At 36.8% G+C, this 16,197-nt stretch overlaps 1 protein-coding gene across 7 annotated transcripts in view; it reads left to right on the plus strand.

Moving 5' to 3' along the window:
• NKAIN2 (sodium/potassium transporting ATPase interacting 2) overlaps positions 1-16,197 on the plus strand; it is a 982,818-nt gene that overhangs the window by 827,824 nt on the left and 138,797 nt on the right. For all 7 annotated transcript variants that reach the window (XR_010836028.1, XR_010836027.1, XM_067010699.1 and 4 more), the window contains one exon: positions 3,064-3,264. Coding sequence is in view for 5 of the 7 variants with exons in the window: in XM_067010699.1 (XP_066866800.1) it covers positions 3,064-3,264 (201 nt within the window). In the remaining 2 variants the exon portion in view is untranslated. The remainder of the gene's footprint in view (positions 1-3,063; positions 3,265-16,197) is intronic.

Below are 16,197 nucleotides of genomic sequence, written 5' to 3' on the forward strand. Positions count from 1 at the left end.
TACTTATCTGTTTACTTATTTAGTAAAAATAAGTAACTTGGATAAAGCAAAAACAAAGTAGGAAACACAATTTTAAAAGAATAAGTATTCAGAGAATAAGAAAATTTATAGCCAAGAAACAATTCAAATATATTAACTATACAAAAGCAAAAATTCGAGAAGAATTAGCTCTTAAAAGTTCCAAATATTAAAAATTAAAGATATAGTTCAATATAAGTTTGGGAAGACTTGGTAAAGAAAATCTCCAAGAGAGTAAAGAGAAACATAAGATATGAACAATACGAAAGAAAAAATAAGAATGTAAGAGATCAATCCTGAAAGACAAATGTCTGACTAATAGGAGTTTCCTGCAGTAACACAAAAGAGTAGAGGGGAGGGAACAATTAAGGATATCATGTAGGTTGTTTTCTAGAATGGAAGGAAAGCGCTCTTGGATGGAAAGTCCCTCCAGATGCTCTACAAACTAAGTGAAAAAGAAACTCATCAAGATACTGTTTTACTGAATTTCAGAACTTGAAGCTAAAAAGATTTTCTACATCAATAAACCTCAAAAATATAACATGGAACCAAAGTAAGTTACAGAGTATATATATATATTTTTTAAAACATAAAAAACAGCATTTTATATTATTAATAACTACGTAAATATTCAGTAAAACTACAAAAAGCTTTCATGAGAATAATGACACCAAAATCATGGTAGTAACTATCTGTGGAGAGAGAGGGGGGAAATCATATTTAGGAAGACTACAGAGAAAGCATCATTTATATGTATAAAATTTTATTTAAAAAATGACTTTAAGCAAATATAACATAAGATTGAATGAAACTGAGTGGTGGGTATAATGGTATTATTATAATATCCTCTATGCTTTTTGATGTTTTTGAAATATTTCACAGTTTAAAACAAAAAGATGCAAGAAACCAAAAGAAAGAAAACAGGTTACATAAAAAATTACAGGGAACAAAATTATATCAGATTTCTTAACTGTAATAATAGAAATTAGAATATAATGGAGAAACAGCCACCCAGTTCTGAGAGAAGATTTTCAACCAAGAAGCACATATCCATCCAAAGTATCAGTCAATTAATATAAAAGTAGGGCAAAAACACTTCAGACTTAAAATCATTCACCTATTCTTAAGTAGTGAATTATGTACTCTGTGAAATAAGAGAGCAAACCAGGTAAGAGAAAGACATGAGAGCTGTTAAGAAAAAAATTGTACTGGAAACTTGTTAAAAGTGGCAAGATAAATTTTATTTTAGCTGCTGTAGTAGAGAAGACAGACTTCAGTACAGAGCTGAACTCCATGCCCACAAATCTGATTACCTAGGTGAAACAGACACATTTCTTTAAAGTCACAATCTGCCAAAACTCACACAAGAAGAAATTTGAATAGGCCTGCATCTATTAAATAAATTGAATCAATTGATATATACATATATATATATCAATTAATAACTTTTCAAAACAAAAAGCACCAAGCCCAGATGGGTTCACTGGTGAATTCCACCAAGCATTTAAGAAAGAAATTATTCCAATTTTCTGCAATCTCTTCCAGAAGACAGAAGACAGATGGAAAACTTCCTGATTCTATGAGGTAGCATTAACCTAATGCCAAAACCAAAGAAAATACAGGAAAAGAACACTACCTTTTACAAATATAGATGCAAGTATCTTAACAAAATGTTTTCAAACAAAATGAATTCAACAACGTACAAAAATAATTACACACCACAGCCAAGTGGGATTTATACTAGACTGGTTCACTATTCAAAAATCAACTAATGCAATAAAAAAGACATTTTTGGCCACTTAGCAGGTAACTCCAGCCACAGGCTTTATTTTGAGATTTATTCTGCCTGAGTCAGAAACCAGTTTGCTGTGTCTCCCAGGTTCCAAGGGATACTTTGAAGCCTTTCTCAATAGGCTTGAAGAGAAGAGACCTTACCCCCTCCCTTACCACCACTTTATGGAGATGATGAGACTCACATAACATAGCTCTCTCCAAAGGAATACTCTTTCCAGTCTCCAAATTCCCTGATCACTTATGCTCAGCCCTTTCATATGTTCAGTTTAAGTGAATATATCTTAATATTTCCTATGCAGGATCTGCCTGGTCAATCTGGTACCTCATTTTGGCGTGAGAGTAGTTGGCGTCTATTATCTTAAGGTTCTATCACGGAGACTGAAGTGATTCCTTTTCCACCATTGATCCTCTCTGTTAGAATCTTCCCTCATGACTTGTTGAATACTAGGATGTGTCTGATGCATTCTCTTCCTGGAAAACAACATTCGTCCCTGTGCTATTGACAGCTCCACATTTGTGTATGTGATTTCAAGGTCACTAGTGCAGAAACTACCATCATTCCATTTGTAGCTGCACATCACCTAACATGCTGAACCTCATCTAAAGAGTTGTTGACTTAACTATTTTCACCCTGCAATAATTTACTGATGATATTTTCTAAGAAGTATTGTGAGCAATTTTATATTAGGAGTTGGCAAGATTGAAAAGATCCTGATTTTCTAAAATAATAATAAGTGGGGGGGGACAAGAAATAATGTGTTTTATTAAGTAAAGTTCTCACATATTTTAACCACTAACCACATTATTGTGTTAAATTTTGCCAAACTGATGTACAGTTTTACCATTTAAAATGTGCAAAAGGTAAATATTCTGAGGGAGAGGAAAACTGCAGACTGAAGATGAACTCCACTTGATAAACATAGTTTAAAACACTCCCCTTGTAATATTTACAAGTCCTAAAAGCTAAGACTTTTCAGTGTAACAATGTAAGTCTGACAATTCTACTAATAAGTATTTTTATTTGTATCACTGCAGTCAGGCAAACCTTCATAAATGAAATCGACAGACATAATTTTCAGGTGGAACTGATAGTTTGACTTTAGATGCTACCTTTCTGCCTATAAAATACAGCAAGGGGAGGGGAAAAAAAACCCCACATTTCAAACTAGGAAACTCAAAAGCAAGTCAGTCCGAATAAGCTGACTACCATTTACAAAGTAATTCTCATCCTTATAAATTGCCTTCTTGCAGGAAACAGACCTTATCCTGACTTTTAATATTTCAATGCACCGATCTTGGTGGATGGAGAATGGACCAGGATGTACGGTGACATCAGTGACACCTGCCCCAGACTGGGCCCCAGAAGACCATCGCTACATCACGGTCTCAGGGTGTTTTCTGGAGTACCAGTACATAGAAGTGGCCCACAGTTCCCTCCAGATTGTCCTCGCAGTAAGTGTTTGACAGCCAACCGCTCCTTCTAGTGCTTCTGGAACTGTTTTATTTCTGTGCACACTCAGTGCACACAGTTGGAACCTGTGGGTAAAATGTGGCTCTGTGCTTTTTGCTAATCAGTGCCACTTTTAACAGGGATTTGTCAGGTTAAACCAGGCTGTGCTGTGGGCCGAGTGCTTCTTTCTGGCTGTGCTGCTAATTCTGGGAATTCCCCCTCTCCCTTTGCCCTAGCTTCTTCTTAGATTTCCCCTGGGTACCATCCATCTCTTTTTAGCACCCCCCACCACCACCTTTTTCAAAACAATTCAGCTTTTCTATAAATTCCACTTCTAGACTATCATGCCCCTATTTTTCATAGTATTATGCCAAGAAGAACCCTCCCCTCTACAAGAAGGCAGTTGGAGTTATAAATAACTCCTTTGTTTTTGAAGAACTTTCACTAAAGCTAAATGCACACTTTTGTGGGATTCATAAAGTTAAGGCAACTTTATTATACACGTCTCCATTTATTTATTACAGATTGTGTACGTGAAGATCTACGTATATTTTCTTAGACTCCATGTAGATCTGCAACTGAGGTGCACAGTCTTAACAACTGTAAACAACAAACAATACAAGTAGAATCTGCTTGTGACCTCTTTCTTTAACTATTTTGAGAATGATATTAACTCACAATTCTTAAATAACAAGACATAAAAGATATTCTACCCATTCTGGGTAGAATGGCACCAATTGGTTCACATAAAATTCTTCTGGAATTTAAAAAGAAACTATGTGAGTGTGTGTATTAGGTTATGTAAGTAATATATAGTTATTAGATTTTTTTAAATGAGGAATATATGTATATAAACATATACATACACACACATATATAATCACAATGGGCTTTGTATGCTGTGCTAGTAAACACTTCCCAAGTCTCTGTGACTAAAAACCACAAAGGTTTATTCTCATGGGTCAGCAGGAAGTTTTACCAATCACTGTCACTAAGGAAACAAGGCTAGGGACACAGCCACCATCTCAATCATCACGGGTTGCCATGCCAGAGAGCAAGGGTAGATCTGGAGTGTCTACATTGGCACAAACATGCCCCTCCTTGGGAGGAGAAGCTCATCATTGATCATAGTTCATTGTCCAGAACTAGACACACAGTCCTACACAATCACAAATTGGTCAGGAAGGAGGGAGAACTGTGAATATTTGAAGAGTAGCATAAATTATTATTTGAATTATGATCTTGGCTAAAGCACTGAGTGATCTCCCTTGAATATGTCCAAGCTGAAGCACTTCTTAATTAAAAAAACAAAAATAAAAAACCTTCTCTAATAGTTTGAAACTCTAAAACTGTTCATTCTGATTATTTTTAAGTAAAGATAGATGTGATGGGATGGAAGTAGTCACGTCACTGTTTAAAATTCATTTAGGTGAAGTATTCATTCTCACACGGGAAAAGTAAAATATTTCTGGTATTTGGCGACAGATTAAATGCCTTCATATATGTGTTAGGAGTTTTAGAGATAATATTCCTTCCTTGGAACTCCCTCTTTCTACTGTACCCAGAATTTTTGGAAAACTTCCACTTATGCATCAGGGGATGATGTAAACATATAGTCTGTGTGCATGGATAGTTATATGTGACTATTTTAGAGAGTTATTTGAATTAATGTGTGTATGTATAAACTATATTCACAGATTTATTAAACCCCACATAGAATTTTGGCTTGCAGATAATTTGCTAAAGAAATACATTTGGACACGGAAGCATGTGTTGAGTCTGTCATACTGCCCAAAGAAAAAATATTTTTACATAAGTAAAAACCATCTGTAAAGGCAAAGTGGCTAGAGTGCAAAGAAGATGGATGAAGTGTCCCTAAGAGCAGATGTGACCAATATATCAAGCTACTGGCTCTCACTTCTCCTGTCTGCATTGCCCCCCGTTGAGTGGAGCAATCGTTTGAGCAGGCCGTCACAGGATGTGGCATCCGTACCTCTCCCCTTTCCACCCGTTCTTCTTTCTAGGGTAGTTCTTTGGCTATGCTGACTGGATCACCTGAGAGAGTAAGTCAGCAACAGATACCCAAGCCAGTTTTTTGGAAAAATTTCAACACACTTTCCGTCTTTGGGCTTGTTATTGTCTAGTTGGCCTTGGGGTGAAAGCATGTGCTATGCAGAAAACTTAGCACATCTTCACTAAAATTTTAGAATGCAAACCAAAATGGGGCTTATCTTGAACAATTTGCTCCGCCTGGTTATTGGAAGCCTTCCAACTAAATGTTCCTGTAGTCATCCTCATCACTTCTGCTGGCATGTTTAAGGGGTGAAATTGTGGCTCGAATCTCTGCTTCTCCCCTTTTTGTGTTACCCAAATCATCTTCCTGACAATCCAATGGTTAGTTCCATCCAGTCCGGTGAACCCTTCCTGAGTGCATGTCCCCTGCTGGCATCTAGAGAAACAAATGGCAGCGTCTCTGACCTTGAGGCTGTCATACTCAGAAATGGGCGTGGTTCCTCAGGGTACAAACCTGGGGCAGACAGGCACACTTTGGGGATGTGGTACCCAGAGAATACGTTTGTGCCATTTATGGCATCAGAATGTCAGCTAAACTCCCACACCTCTCTTTGTTTTCACCAGCCTTTGAAGCTGCCCTCTCTTCCAGGATATCTGGCTTAGATCTGCTTTCATAAATGGCTGCTGTCCCAGCTACTGCTCTTGATTAACTCCAAGTCTCTCTAGCTCTTTTTCTCCACCTTCCCTCAGCCTCTCTTTCACAGATTCCTGACCCCCAGCACACCTGTCACCCCACTGTTCGGTTTTCTGCCAATCAACTCCTAGCTGATTTTGAAATTAGCATTCACGAAGCCCCCATTTGCATCACACATTTATAAGATATCTTGCATCTCCAGCCAAAGGAAGATGAGTATTATATCCATATAATTGGGAAGAGGGGTTATTAATCACACAGCCTCCAGCCGAGAAGAAAGGACTGCCAGAGCACCATAATGATGAGCCAGGTGTGAGATTTCGAGCTTTCTCCTTCTCCAGCAGCATTTTCTTCTGGTTAGGATCAGATATCACATTCAAAGGGAATACAGGTGTGGATAGTTTTAATAAAACCAAAAATAAAAAAAAAAAATCTGCACTTACAAAATAGATAAAATAAATATGTATGGAAAGAGCCCAGGAAGAGATTAACTAAAGAGATGGTGCTGTTTACATTACAAAACAATTAATCTTATTTCTTCAAACAGTGTGCGATTGCAACTGTACAGTTTACAAAATGCGTTTACGGGAATTTAATCTTTCCACTTGTGTTAACAAGTGGAACAAGTCCTGTTAACACAGGACTGTGTTAACAGTCCTGTGAGGGCAGCAGAACAGATTAAAAGCCTCTCCCAAGATTTCTTAGCTAGTAAATGGGGGGGTGGGGGTGGACATGCTGACCTAAGTTTTTCTCTGGTACCAAGGAAAGGGAATAGGCTTTAATCTGCATGCCGGCATCAGCTGATGGATAACAGATTCATGAAACCCCAAAATTCAGACTTCTCTTCAGTAGCAAAGAATGCCGTGATTAATTAGCTATGTCTCCCATGGGTAAGGGGAAGGGAGGTGTATATACCTCATGTTTGTTACGCACACACATTATACCTTACTTCCTATAACCAACACAATGAAGAGGGAGTATGTTTTACAAAGAAATGTAAATAAATGAATCATTAAGGGAAACGTTTATTGTACTAACTGAAGTAACTGTTTACTTTGAAACGTATGTTAAAATTCCAAATAATTCATTGGAAAACAAAAGCAAATACTTAATCCCTTTCTTCTCCAGCTACCTCCAGAGGATCAGTATCTCTAAATTTTATATGAACTTCTCCAACCAAAATTGCCGGGCTTTGTTTTTCTTTATTTCCTTTACTTCTGACATACTTCTAAGTTCATAGCAGGTTGACTATTAATTTTTTTAAGAGACCAGTAGAAGATGTTGGTAAAAATATAAATAAGTTTACTCTTTCCTACAGCCATTAAAAGTGGCTTAGAAACTGTATACAAATTAGCAGGGAAGAAAACTTTAGAAAAGTTTCTGGTGCCCTGTTCATAGGCAAAAAATAGGTTCACTGTCCAGTTTAAGCTTCAGTTATATATATTCCCTACTCATAAAACTCTATACTCTGTAGAGTGCAGGAAATGATAGAAATCATTGTTCAGCATATTGTGGCACCAAAAACTTTTGAAAGTAAAATATATGCCTTTCAGATGGATCGAGTCACAGATGTTTCCAATTATTTCCAGTTAATGATATATAATACATTGGCCATTTGGCTTGCTAAGACTTGCCTAGGAATACCATTGGTGAAGAAATTTGCAAAAATTTTGACTGCCTTTAACCAAGTTGACTTGGGTTTGTGCTGGGAATGGCACATGGTGTTTCTCTAGATGTTGCTGAAGTGTGTGGTGCATGCATATGAGAGTAAAGGGCCTTATTGCTCATGCTGACTTTTTCTCCTATAATCTGGAAACACTTATCCATAGAGGTCTGATTTTCAAAGATTTGGGTTCCGATTTTCACGTAGCCTAGGACGTTGCTACTAAAGTGGTAAATATTAAATCTAAGTTGTGAACTTGCACCATTTTAAAGGGATGAGTGGGAGAAATGGTGTGAGCTGACTGATACCCAGCTACTGCTGCATTCAGAAGTGCAACGGTTGCAATGTGGATATTCTCTATTACATTTATTTGAGTTGAAAAATTGACAGTTTTTTTAAGACAAAAAGTAAGTTTGATTTGGTTGATTTGTTTTACAGTGAAAAATGATTTAGCCATTTATGTTATTGGAGTCACCATTTTGCATAAACTAAATTAGCCAGACCTGCAGCTCCATAGTTTGATAAAAATACACTCAAAGCACATGTTTTTAATTGACAAAAATATGTTGAAATTAAATAATATTTCCCACATATTTTACATACACCAGATTAATCTAGGTGCCTTTATGAGAAAGAGTTACAAGCATAATGGCTGTTTATTATATATTGGTGGTGTTTTTTGTATACTTTCCAGAAATTGCTGTTGCAAACTGGGCAATTTCCAATTCTTTGCTTTCATTATAATTGAAAGAAAACCTCATAGACTTGCCAATTGGTAGATTACCTGAAAGAATTCTTCTGATAGGTAAATATGTAAATGTGGCACCCAACTTAGAAGAAGCTGCAGAAGTTGAGTGATGTCATTATAACAAAAGGCTTTCAATACTTCTCTATTTTTGAAAGAACAAGATTTTTCCATGCTTAAACCTAAAACAAAAGCAACTAGAATAGAATTCATGCTAAACTCTGCCTCAGTCTAGTATTAATCAGAAATGCATTTCAAACGAAATTTTATTTTTTATGTAATTATTTTGATCAACATTTGTAATAGACTATGGTGTTTTGATCTATTGTATAAAATAATAATTGTGGTGATGGCTCAAATGAGAATACATTTTTATGTTCTCACCCCCTCAAAAAAGAGAGAAATATGTGAGGTGACAAATATGTTAATTAACTAGATAGTGTGACTCCTTTCATAATGTATATGTATATCAATTCACCATAATGTACACTTTCAGTATCTTACAATTTTATTTGTCAGTTATACCTCAGTAAAGCTGAAAAAAATGTAAATGTCAAAAAAAGCCCATTTTTAACGCAATGCCTTATGGACATGGGAAAGAAAGATTGATTTTAAATTTATACATATTCAACTTAACACATACAAATTTATATATGTGTGTATATATATATATATATATAAAACTATATATAGTTATACAGAGAAATATGATAGAATGATCAATATAAAACTTTCAAGTAAATAAACATACCACATTAGGGAAAAATCCTGTGGAAACTGGAACTACATAAAATTTATGATTGTTATAGAAGTGTATGTATGTGTGTTTTTACACGAAAGAAAGTGAACTTCACATCATAGTGGTATTCAAATTTCATTGGATATATTTATAAGAATAAATAATGTATCTTTAAAATATATTAATATTTCTAATATGCCAAAATAAATAGCCCTTTTGAAGCCATTTAGACTAATGATGAAAATATCAAATATGAATTTCAAATGTACCTAGTTTCAAGTGGATTTTTAAAAATTTCTTTCAGGTTATGTGGGAAGAGAAATGTTTGGAAGCCACTATTCTAAAGCAGTGGTTATTTCTTTCTTTATTCCTTTCTTCCTTTTCTTCCTTTCTTTTTCTTCCTTCCTTCTTTCCTTCCTCCCTCCCTCCCTTCCTTTCTCCCTCCCTCCCTCCCACAGTCCATAGAGACAGCTACAGAGTGGGGAGCAGGCATTTAATTCTCAGGGGGGGGCTCACAGGGATGTCCCCTGTCCGCTTGGGGCCCCCACCCATTCCCCTAAAGCAGTGGTTGCTAACACTAGCTGAGACTAGGAATTTCTTACCCAGTTGTTTAAAAGATTACCATAAACATAATATATTTCTGGAAGATTTTTGTCTTAAGGCCTGAGGTAGGGCCAAGGTGGATATATTTTTCAAAGTTTTCACCAGAAATATTATTTCTTATACTACTGATTCCTCAAATGTCCTGAATTGCTCAGAAACACAAGGTGTTTGGTCAAGAAGATGATTCTATATGCCAAGATGGTACCATAGCTCTGGTTATTCCACCAACTCCTTTCTGGGCCTTAAGAATCATTTCCCTTCCAGTACTGTAGGGTAAAGCACATAGTTATGTGACTAGTTAGTTAGTCACATAATTAACCTGTGGTCAAATACTGAATCTGTGTACTTACACTGTGCCTACCATATCTCCACACTGAAGAGTGAGCTGGTATAGAGCTAGGACTGCAAACTGAGTCTTCTGACTCTAGTCCAATGTGCAAAACTGTACAATAGTTTTCTTCTTAGCACAAAACTGCCTGTTGTCTGCGATGGGAATGGACAGAATGACAAGCACTCGGCTTCCTTCCTAGCTCCCAGGACAGTTCAACAGCTTTGCTGCTTGGCTTCAAATATTATACACAGTGCTCCAACTCTAGTTCTCTTGGGTACTCAGATACACAGGCTTGCTTGTCAATAAAGGAAATAAATGTTATTTGTCTTTCTGCAACATCAGAATAGTTTATAAAAATAGTCACAAATATATGGGAATAAAAACCAAATCATAATTGTAAACAGGGGATTTTTCCAATGGACAAAGTTGCTTAATTAAGAGAATGAAGGTGGTAAATAGAATAAGGAAAGGACAGTTCTTGTACAATTGAGTTCTCCAAAGCACATAAACAATGTTCCACAAGCTAAGTTTAGAACCCCAACTGGATTTATCCCTAAATAGTAAGAAATACCCAGACCAAGTGATACTTCTGAAATGGGCACATGTTTAAATTTCTAATCTATTCTCAATTCCTCTAGACGATAACAAATTCATTTGAACATTATCCCTTCAGAGCGTAACACCTTAATGTCTTATCCACAGATGTCAATCAAGTTTTGGTAAAAATAAACCCTGTACAATCAGTTGTCATGCCCTTTATTTTATTTTGCTTTATTCCTGAAAGGTGCCCTTGTAGACTGGTGAGCAGTTCTGCGAGTCTGGGAACAAGCAGAGTGCAAGAACTTGAACAGCCTCTAAAGTCAAATTAAATCTAAGAATTTTTTTGCCTTTAATATTCACTGGTATTCTCTACATGCAAATTCAGAAATATCAGGTAAAATATTCACAGTCTGGGAGTAACAATCCTTAAATCTTACACCCAGCTGCATAATAAACTATTTTGTAATTATGAACTAAATGAGATAATGTCTAAGAAATTGCCTTGAAAACAATAAAAGTGGCATTATTTATTTTCTCCTTAGCTCAGTTTTTTCCACTGCTACGAAGAACACTATGATTTAGTCAGGCTAACTCATAGTGATGTGCAAAAATGAACTAAAGTTTACTTACTCCCCGGATAGAACTGTGATTCTTAGATCCAGTGTGATACCATCTAGTGTATCGACACACCAGCCTACATGGGGGCAAGTTTTATCCCATATCAACCATTATCATCAGATTTCAATATCTGCTTCTATATGTAATGTTTGAAGCACTTGCTTACTCCCCAAACATAATATCACTTGATCTACGAGAATGCTTGGAAACATCATGGAATAAAAATACCAATGTATTTAAGATGGTAGTGAGGATTATAGCCTGCAACAAATCACTAATAATTGGGTTTTCTTGACTATTATTAGGTTTAAGTTTTGCCAGTCCTACAAATTAGATTTAAATTACTTCCATAGAGTACTGTACAATAAACGATGTGCAATCCCATTTCTTATATTTAATGTTAGTCATAAATTATTTCAGAAAGAAAGAATATATATAGTAAAATGAAGTATTTTTTTGAAAAACATGACAAGCTGTTGAACTTGAACAAAGGTTACCATCTTCGTCATATATAGTATCATTGCCTTTAAGACGTCTTTCCACTCGTGATCAGTTGTTACGATAAAAATTTTTTAAGAAATAAGTCTTTGATGGCAATTTCCTCTTCACAGGAACTTCTACACACAGTGGCAGAATAATAGTAGAATGCGTTAGTGTTTTCAAATAACAGCAAGCCATTCTGAAAAGAAGGATGTAAAGATGATTTATAATGATAGCTATAATACAAGGGATAATTTATTGTTTAGTGTGTTATACTTGAGTGAAAAGGAATAAAACTATGGGCAAACACACTTAAGCTAAATATTGTTTACACAGTAGAAAAAGGGCCATCTGTAATATTCCTTCTGTACATTTGCTTTTGCCAGCCCTACAAATAGGATTTTAAACTCTACTGTTCTCAACCCACACGACTGGGTGTATGATTCCGAGTCCTCATTATTCTCTTGCTTATTCCAGTCCTTGTGGCTCCATGGCTACATCTGTTCCGACTCCCACTCATTGTTAAATTCCTCTCAAGCACTAACCCTTTGAGTCAAGACCACAACTTTTCATACACATATGTTTCTCACTTCTATTCTTCTCCTAACAATTCCTAACGTTATATTGTATTGTACTTAATGAGGGAGTTCTTTCTCACATGACTCTTTTGGTTAATGCTAACTGCAAATATGGCTCCATCCACGTTAATAATCCAGTGCATTTCTACATCACTGAATTTTAGAGAAATATTTGATTGCTGTAAGTCAATCTTTCTCAAGCGTTTTCTAGAAAATCGCTTCCGGTGTTACACTTTACTTATTCATCTATTAGATTGTAAAATCTATTCATCACAATCCCATTGATGTTAAGATTTTCACAGTAAACAATGCCTTGCCAGAGTTTGACGGGCATGACTCATTATCATCAGTGTTTCCTCTATACAAATTAGTTCATATAAACCTTGCAATTTGGGGGGGGGGTGTTTTTTAAAGTTCATTCAATGGGGAACGTCTAGAATAGTACCAATGAAAATATGATTTTGTGTATCATTATTTTAACTATAGTGGGTAAATCATTTTCACATAGAAGTTATTGTGTCGTGTTCAACAACCGTAAACAGGATTAACTCTGAGTGCCCTGCCAGTGTGGCTGTGACAGTTATTTGATCATTTAAGTTACGAATGAAAAATCATTGAAAGCTCTGTATAAATGAATCACATGAACATTTACCTGCGATTAATCTTCAATTTTATTTTCCTTTTGTGATCCATTAGTTTTTTTTTTCCCCTTTAGACCCCATATGCTTACAGATGTTCATCTCCAGAGAAGCACAATGATTCTCCCAACAAAGGCGGTTTGTTGCTTGGCTTGGCTTTGCTGAAACCTGGTCAGAGGCTCTGATGACAGATAGTCTGCTTGTCAGCTTTGCTCCATGAATCCAAAGAAAATGGAACTTATCAGGAGCTGAGCCTCAAGCGCTACCTGCGCCTCTTATTTGGGCCCTTTCATGCTAGGTTGGCAGAGGTCTTAGTCTTTCATCATTTGGTTCACTGACAGAAAGAGCAGGGAGCTGTTGCCTGTTTAGGTACCACTCTGCAGACTGCTATATTGCGAAATAAACAAACAATATATTTTTAGGGCACCACCTGCAGCAAGCAGCTGTACCAAACAGAGCAGAACCACAAAGGGTGTGATTTGTTCCATTTAACTTAAAGCCTTGAGGTTTGAGAAGAGAGGGAGGAGAAGGTTCTATGTATACAACCCACACGTCCACAGTTTAAACTGAAGCTGATATTCTTTTTTAGATTGGAATTGAGGTATCATTATACCTTTCCTCCTTTCCCACCCCACAACCTCTGGTTGAAAACACTTCTATTATTGGGGTTATAACTGTTAACTGAGAAAATCATTCTCCTCTGCCAGTAAACTTCCTCTTCCATTCAAGGGCAGTTTTCTCTCAGGGCAACCTATACTGAAATGCCAACATCTGCTGTATCTAAGCTGTATATAAATGGTGTCTGGCATTTACATGATGCCAATGGCTTGATTAGAGAAACTCATACACTTGGCTTACATAAAATTTTCTTATCTGCAGCTTTCATCTATTTCAGTCTTTCTTCAGGATCTGTGTGCTTCTCTAAATGTGCCACACAAGTCCAAAATACTCTGAAAGCTGGACTTTAGCTCTTATTTTGATTGACGATCAGTTCTTGTATTAACTCCTGTCTCTCCAGGCATTAAAGCTATGTACTGCATCATGATAAAATTCTACCATGTGCACCTTGTCTGAGTACCTAGAATTTTGAGGCTGATGCAAGGGATATTTTAAGTACTTGCTTTTCCCCAAGATTTAAAAATCTCCTCATTCTCTTAATGGCTATTGATTCTGACCTCACAAACCAAAGTTACCATGTCATTTTTAGTTCTCTCAGGTAAGCTGGGATAAATACAATTAAATTATAGATTATTCTGGAGGCAATCCAGGTAGTTACACATTGAGGTCATTTTAAGTACAGAGAGGGACAGTTACCTTTAGTATTAGAATGGACACCAAGAATTATACAATAATTTTGCTTTTGTCTTGACAATGAGCACACTTTAAAGAGAGAAAAACTCCTCTAAGTATTTAGGAGGTGAACTAGAATACCGTTCTTAACTCTTCTACCACTGACTAGTTTCTTACTTTAGGAGAAAAGTTCATCAACCATCTTTTCGTGCCTCATGAACACTCTTTGGTAGGACTAGTAGCTACTGCTCCAGGACTCAGAGAAGTGAGATGAAGGAATTACAAATCTGCAGTGATGCATGCTTTTAGCTAATAGAGGAAATCAGATCTTGTGAGTCAGGAAACTTAAGATTCCTTTGTTATCGTCACCTTCATCATTAAGATAATGACCTTGAAGACTACTGGGCACAAAATAAATTCCTACCAAAGTGTCTTCAAGAACGTTTAAGGTAGGAACTGCTTCCATCTCTTTCACCTTTCTAACATATTAAAGGAAATTTTCTGGAAAAAGCTCCCAGACTGGGTTTTGTTAAATTATGTTGGCTTCTGAATCCTTTTCAGTCAACTTTCTACTTTACGATTATGGGACAGTGCTTTTAACTGTATATCCTTGAAACTTTGGAAGAAGGAAGGGAAATATCTCTAATTCCAAAGGACAAAAGAGGACCTTTAGTTGGAGCATATTTATGTTCTACAAAACTAAGAGTCAGTTAGATTGATCTTTAATGAGTTGTTACGGTATACTGAATATTCTTCAGGGCTCTCTGGGGAATATTAAAAGAAGAGAGCGTAAGCCTTCATGACTACAGAGTCTTGTCTCTGCAGAGTCAGCAATTTTAAAATGACAGCCTTCTCCGATAATAAATACAACTCTGCAAGTGTGTCCAACTAACTGGTTTTTAATCTGCCAGTCTTGGAAAGGCCTCTCTTCTCTGAGCCAGACAGTACTTTATTTTTTTTTTTTATTTTATTTTTTTTTTTTTTTGTGGTACGCGGGCCTCTCACTGCCGTGGCCTCTCCCATTGCGGGGCACAGGCTCCGGACGCGCAGGCTCAGCGGCCATGGCTCACGGGCCCAGCCGCTCCGCGGCACGTGGGATCCTCCCGGACCCGGGCACGAACCCGTGTCCCCTGCATCGGCAGGCGGGCTCTCAACCACTGCGCCACCAGGGAAGCCCGACAGTACTTTATTTAATTGAAAATATATGGACATTTCAAAACACCAAGAACAGAGACTGGCTGAAGTGTTCAACACAGTCAATGATCATTTTTACCCCTGTAACATCTCAGGCCAAAGTCAGGAACCTCCAGTTGGCTGGGGGATTTGCTCCCATATTCCACAGAGGGCACTGTTCACTCTGGCTGGAAAAAGAAAGAAAATCATATCCTCAAACCCCTGTCTCAGCAGGTTTGCCCAGGCTCCAATCCAACAAAAGGGAAACCTACAATGACCCTTTATATCCTCTGTCTGGGGTTAGACTGCAGGCCCATGATGAAATTTGATTTCAAATTCCACCCATGATGTAATCACATTTCACTTTTATTTTGCTTTATTTTGTAGTCAAAGAGCAAGTCTTTAAATAGATAAGAAACAAGAGTCAAAGGAGAATTTTAAAAAGTGACCTCCAACTAGATGAAGCTCTCTGTATTAGTCATTTATTTTCAGTATACAGGGATCTTGGGAAGAGTTTAGCAAGATTTGATTACCCTTATTAAAAACATTGGTCATTCTTCAGGTCCCTTCAGAAGGAAAAAAGTCTTTACACATCTGGTACCTGCTTTATATCAGGCCCAATTTAGAGATTTTCCTAAAAAATAGGCCCGCACTGGCATTTTTCTTTCCCAAGCTCCTGGCTCATCCCCTGCATCATCACTACCGTCTTCTTTTTTCATTTGTCCTTTCTTGTTACCTCCCACCTTGTAGTGCAGCTGGCTGATGCCTCTAAATGCCTATAGGTCAATTAGGAAATGATCAAAACCAAGACAAATCCTAATGTAGCTCTC

The sequence above is a fragment of the Kogia breviceps genome, chromosome 13 (genome assembly GCF_026419965.1).
Source record: "Kogia breviceps isolate mKogBre1 chromosome 13, mKogBre1 haplotype 1, whole genome shotgun sequence".
In the NCBI taxonomy this organism is placed as follows: Eukaryota; Metazoa; Chordata; class Mammalia; order Artiodactyla; family Physeteridae; genus Kogia; species Kogia breviceps.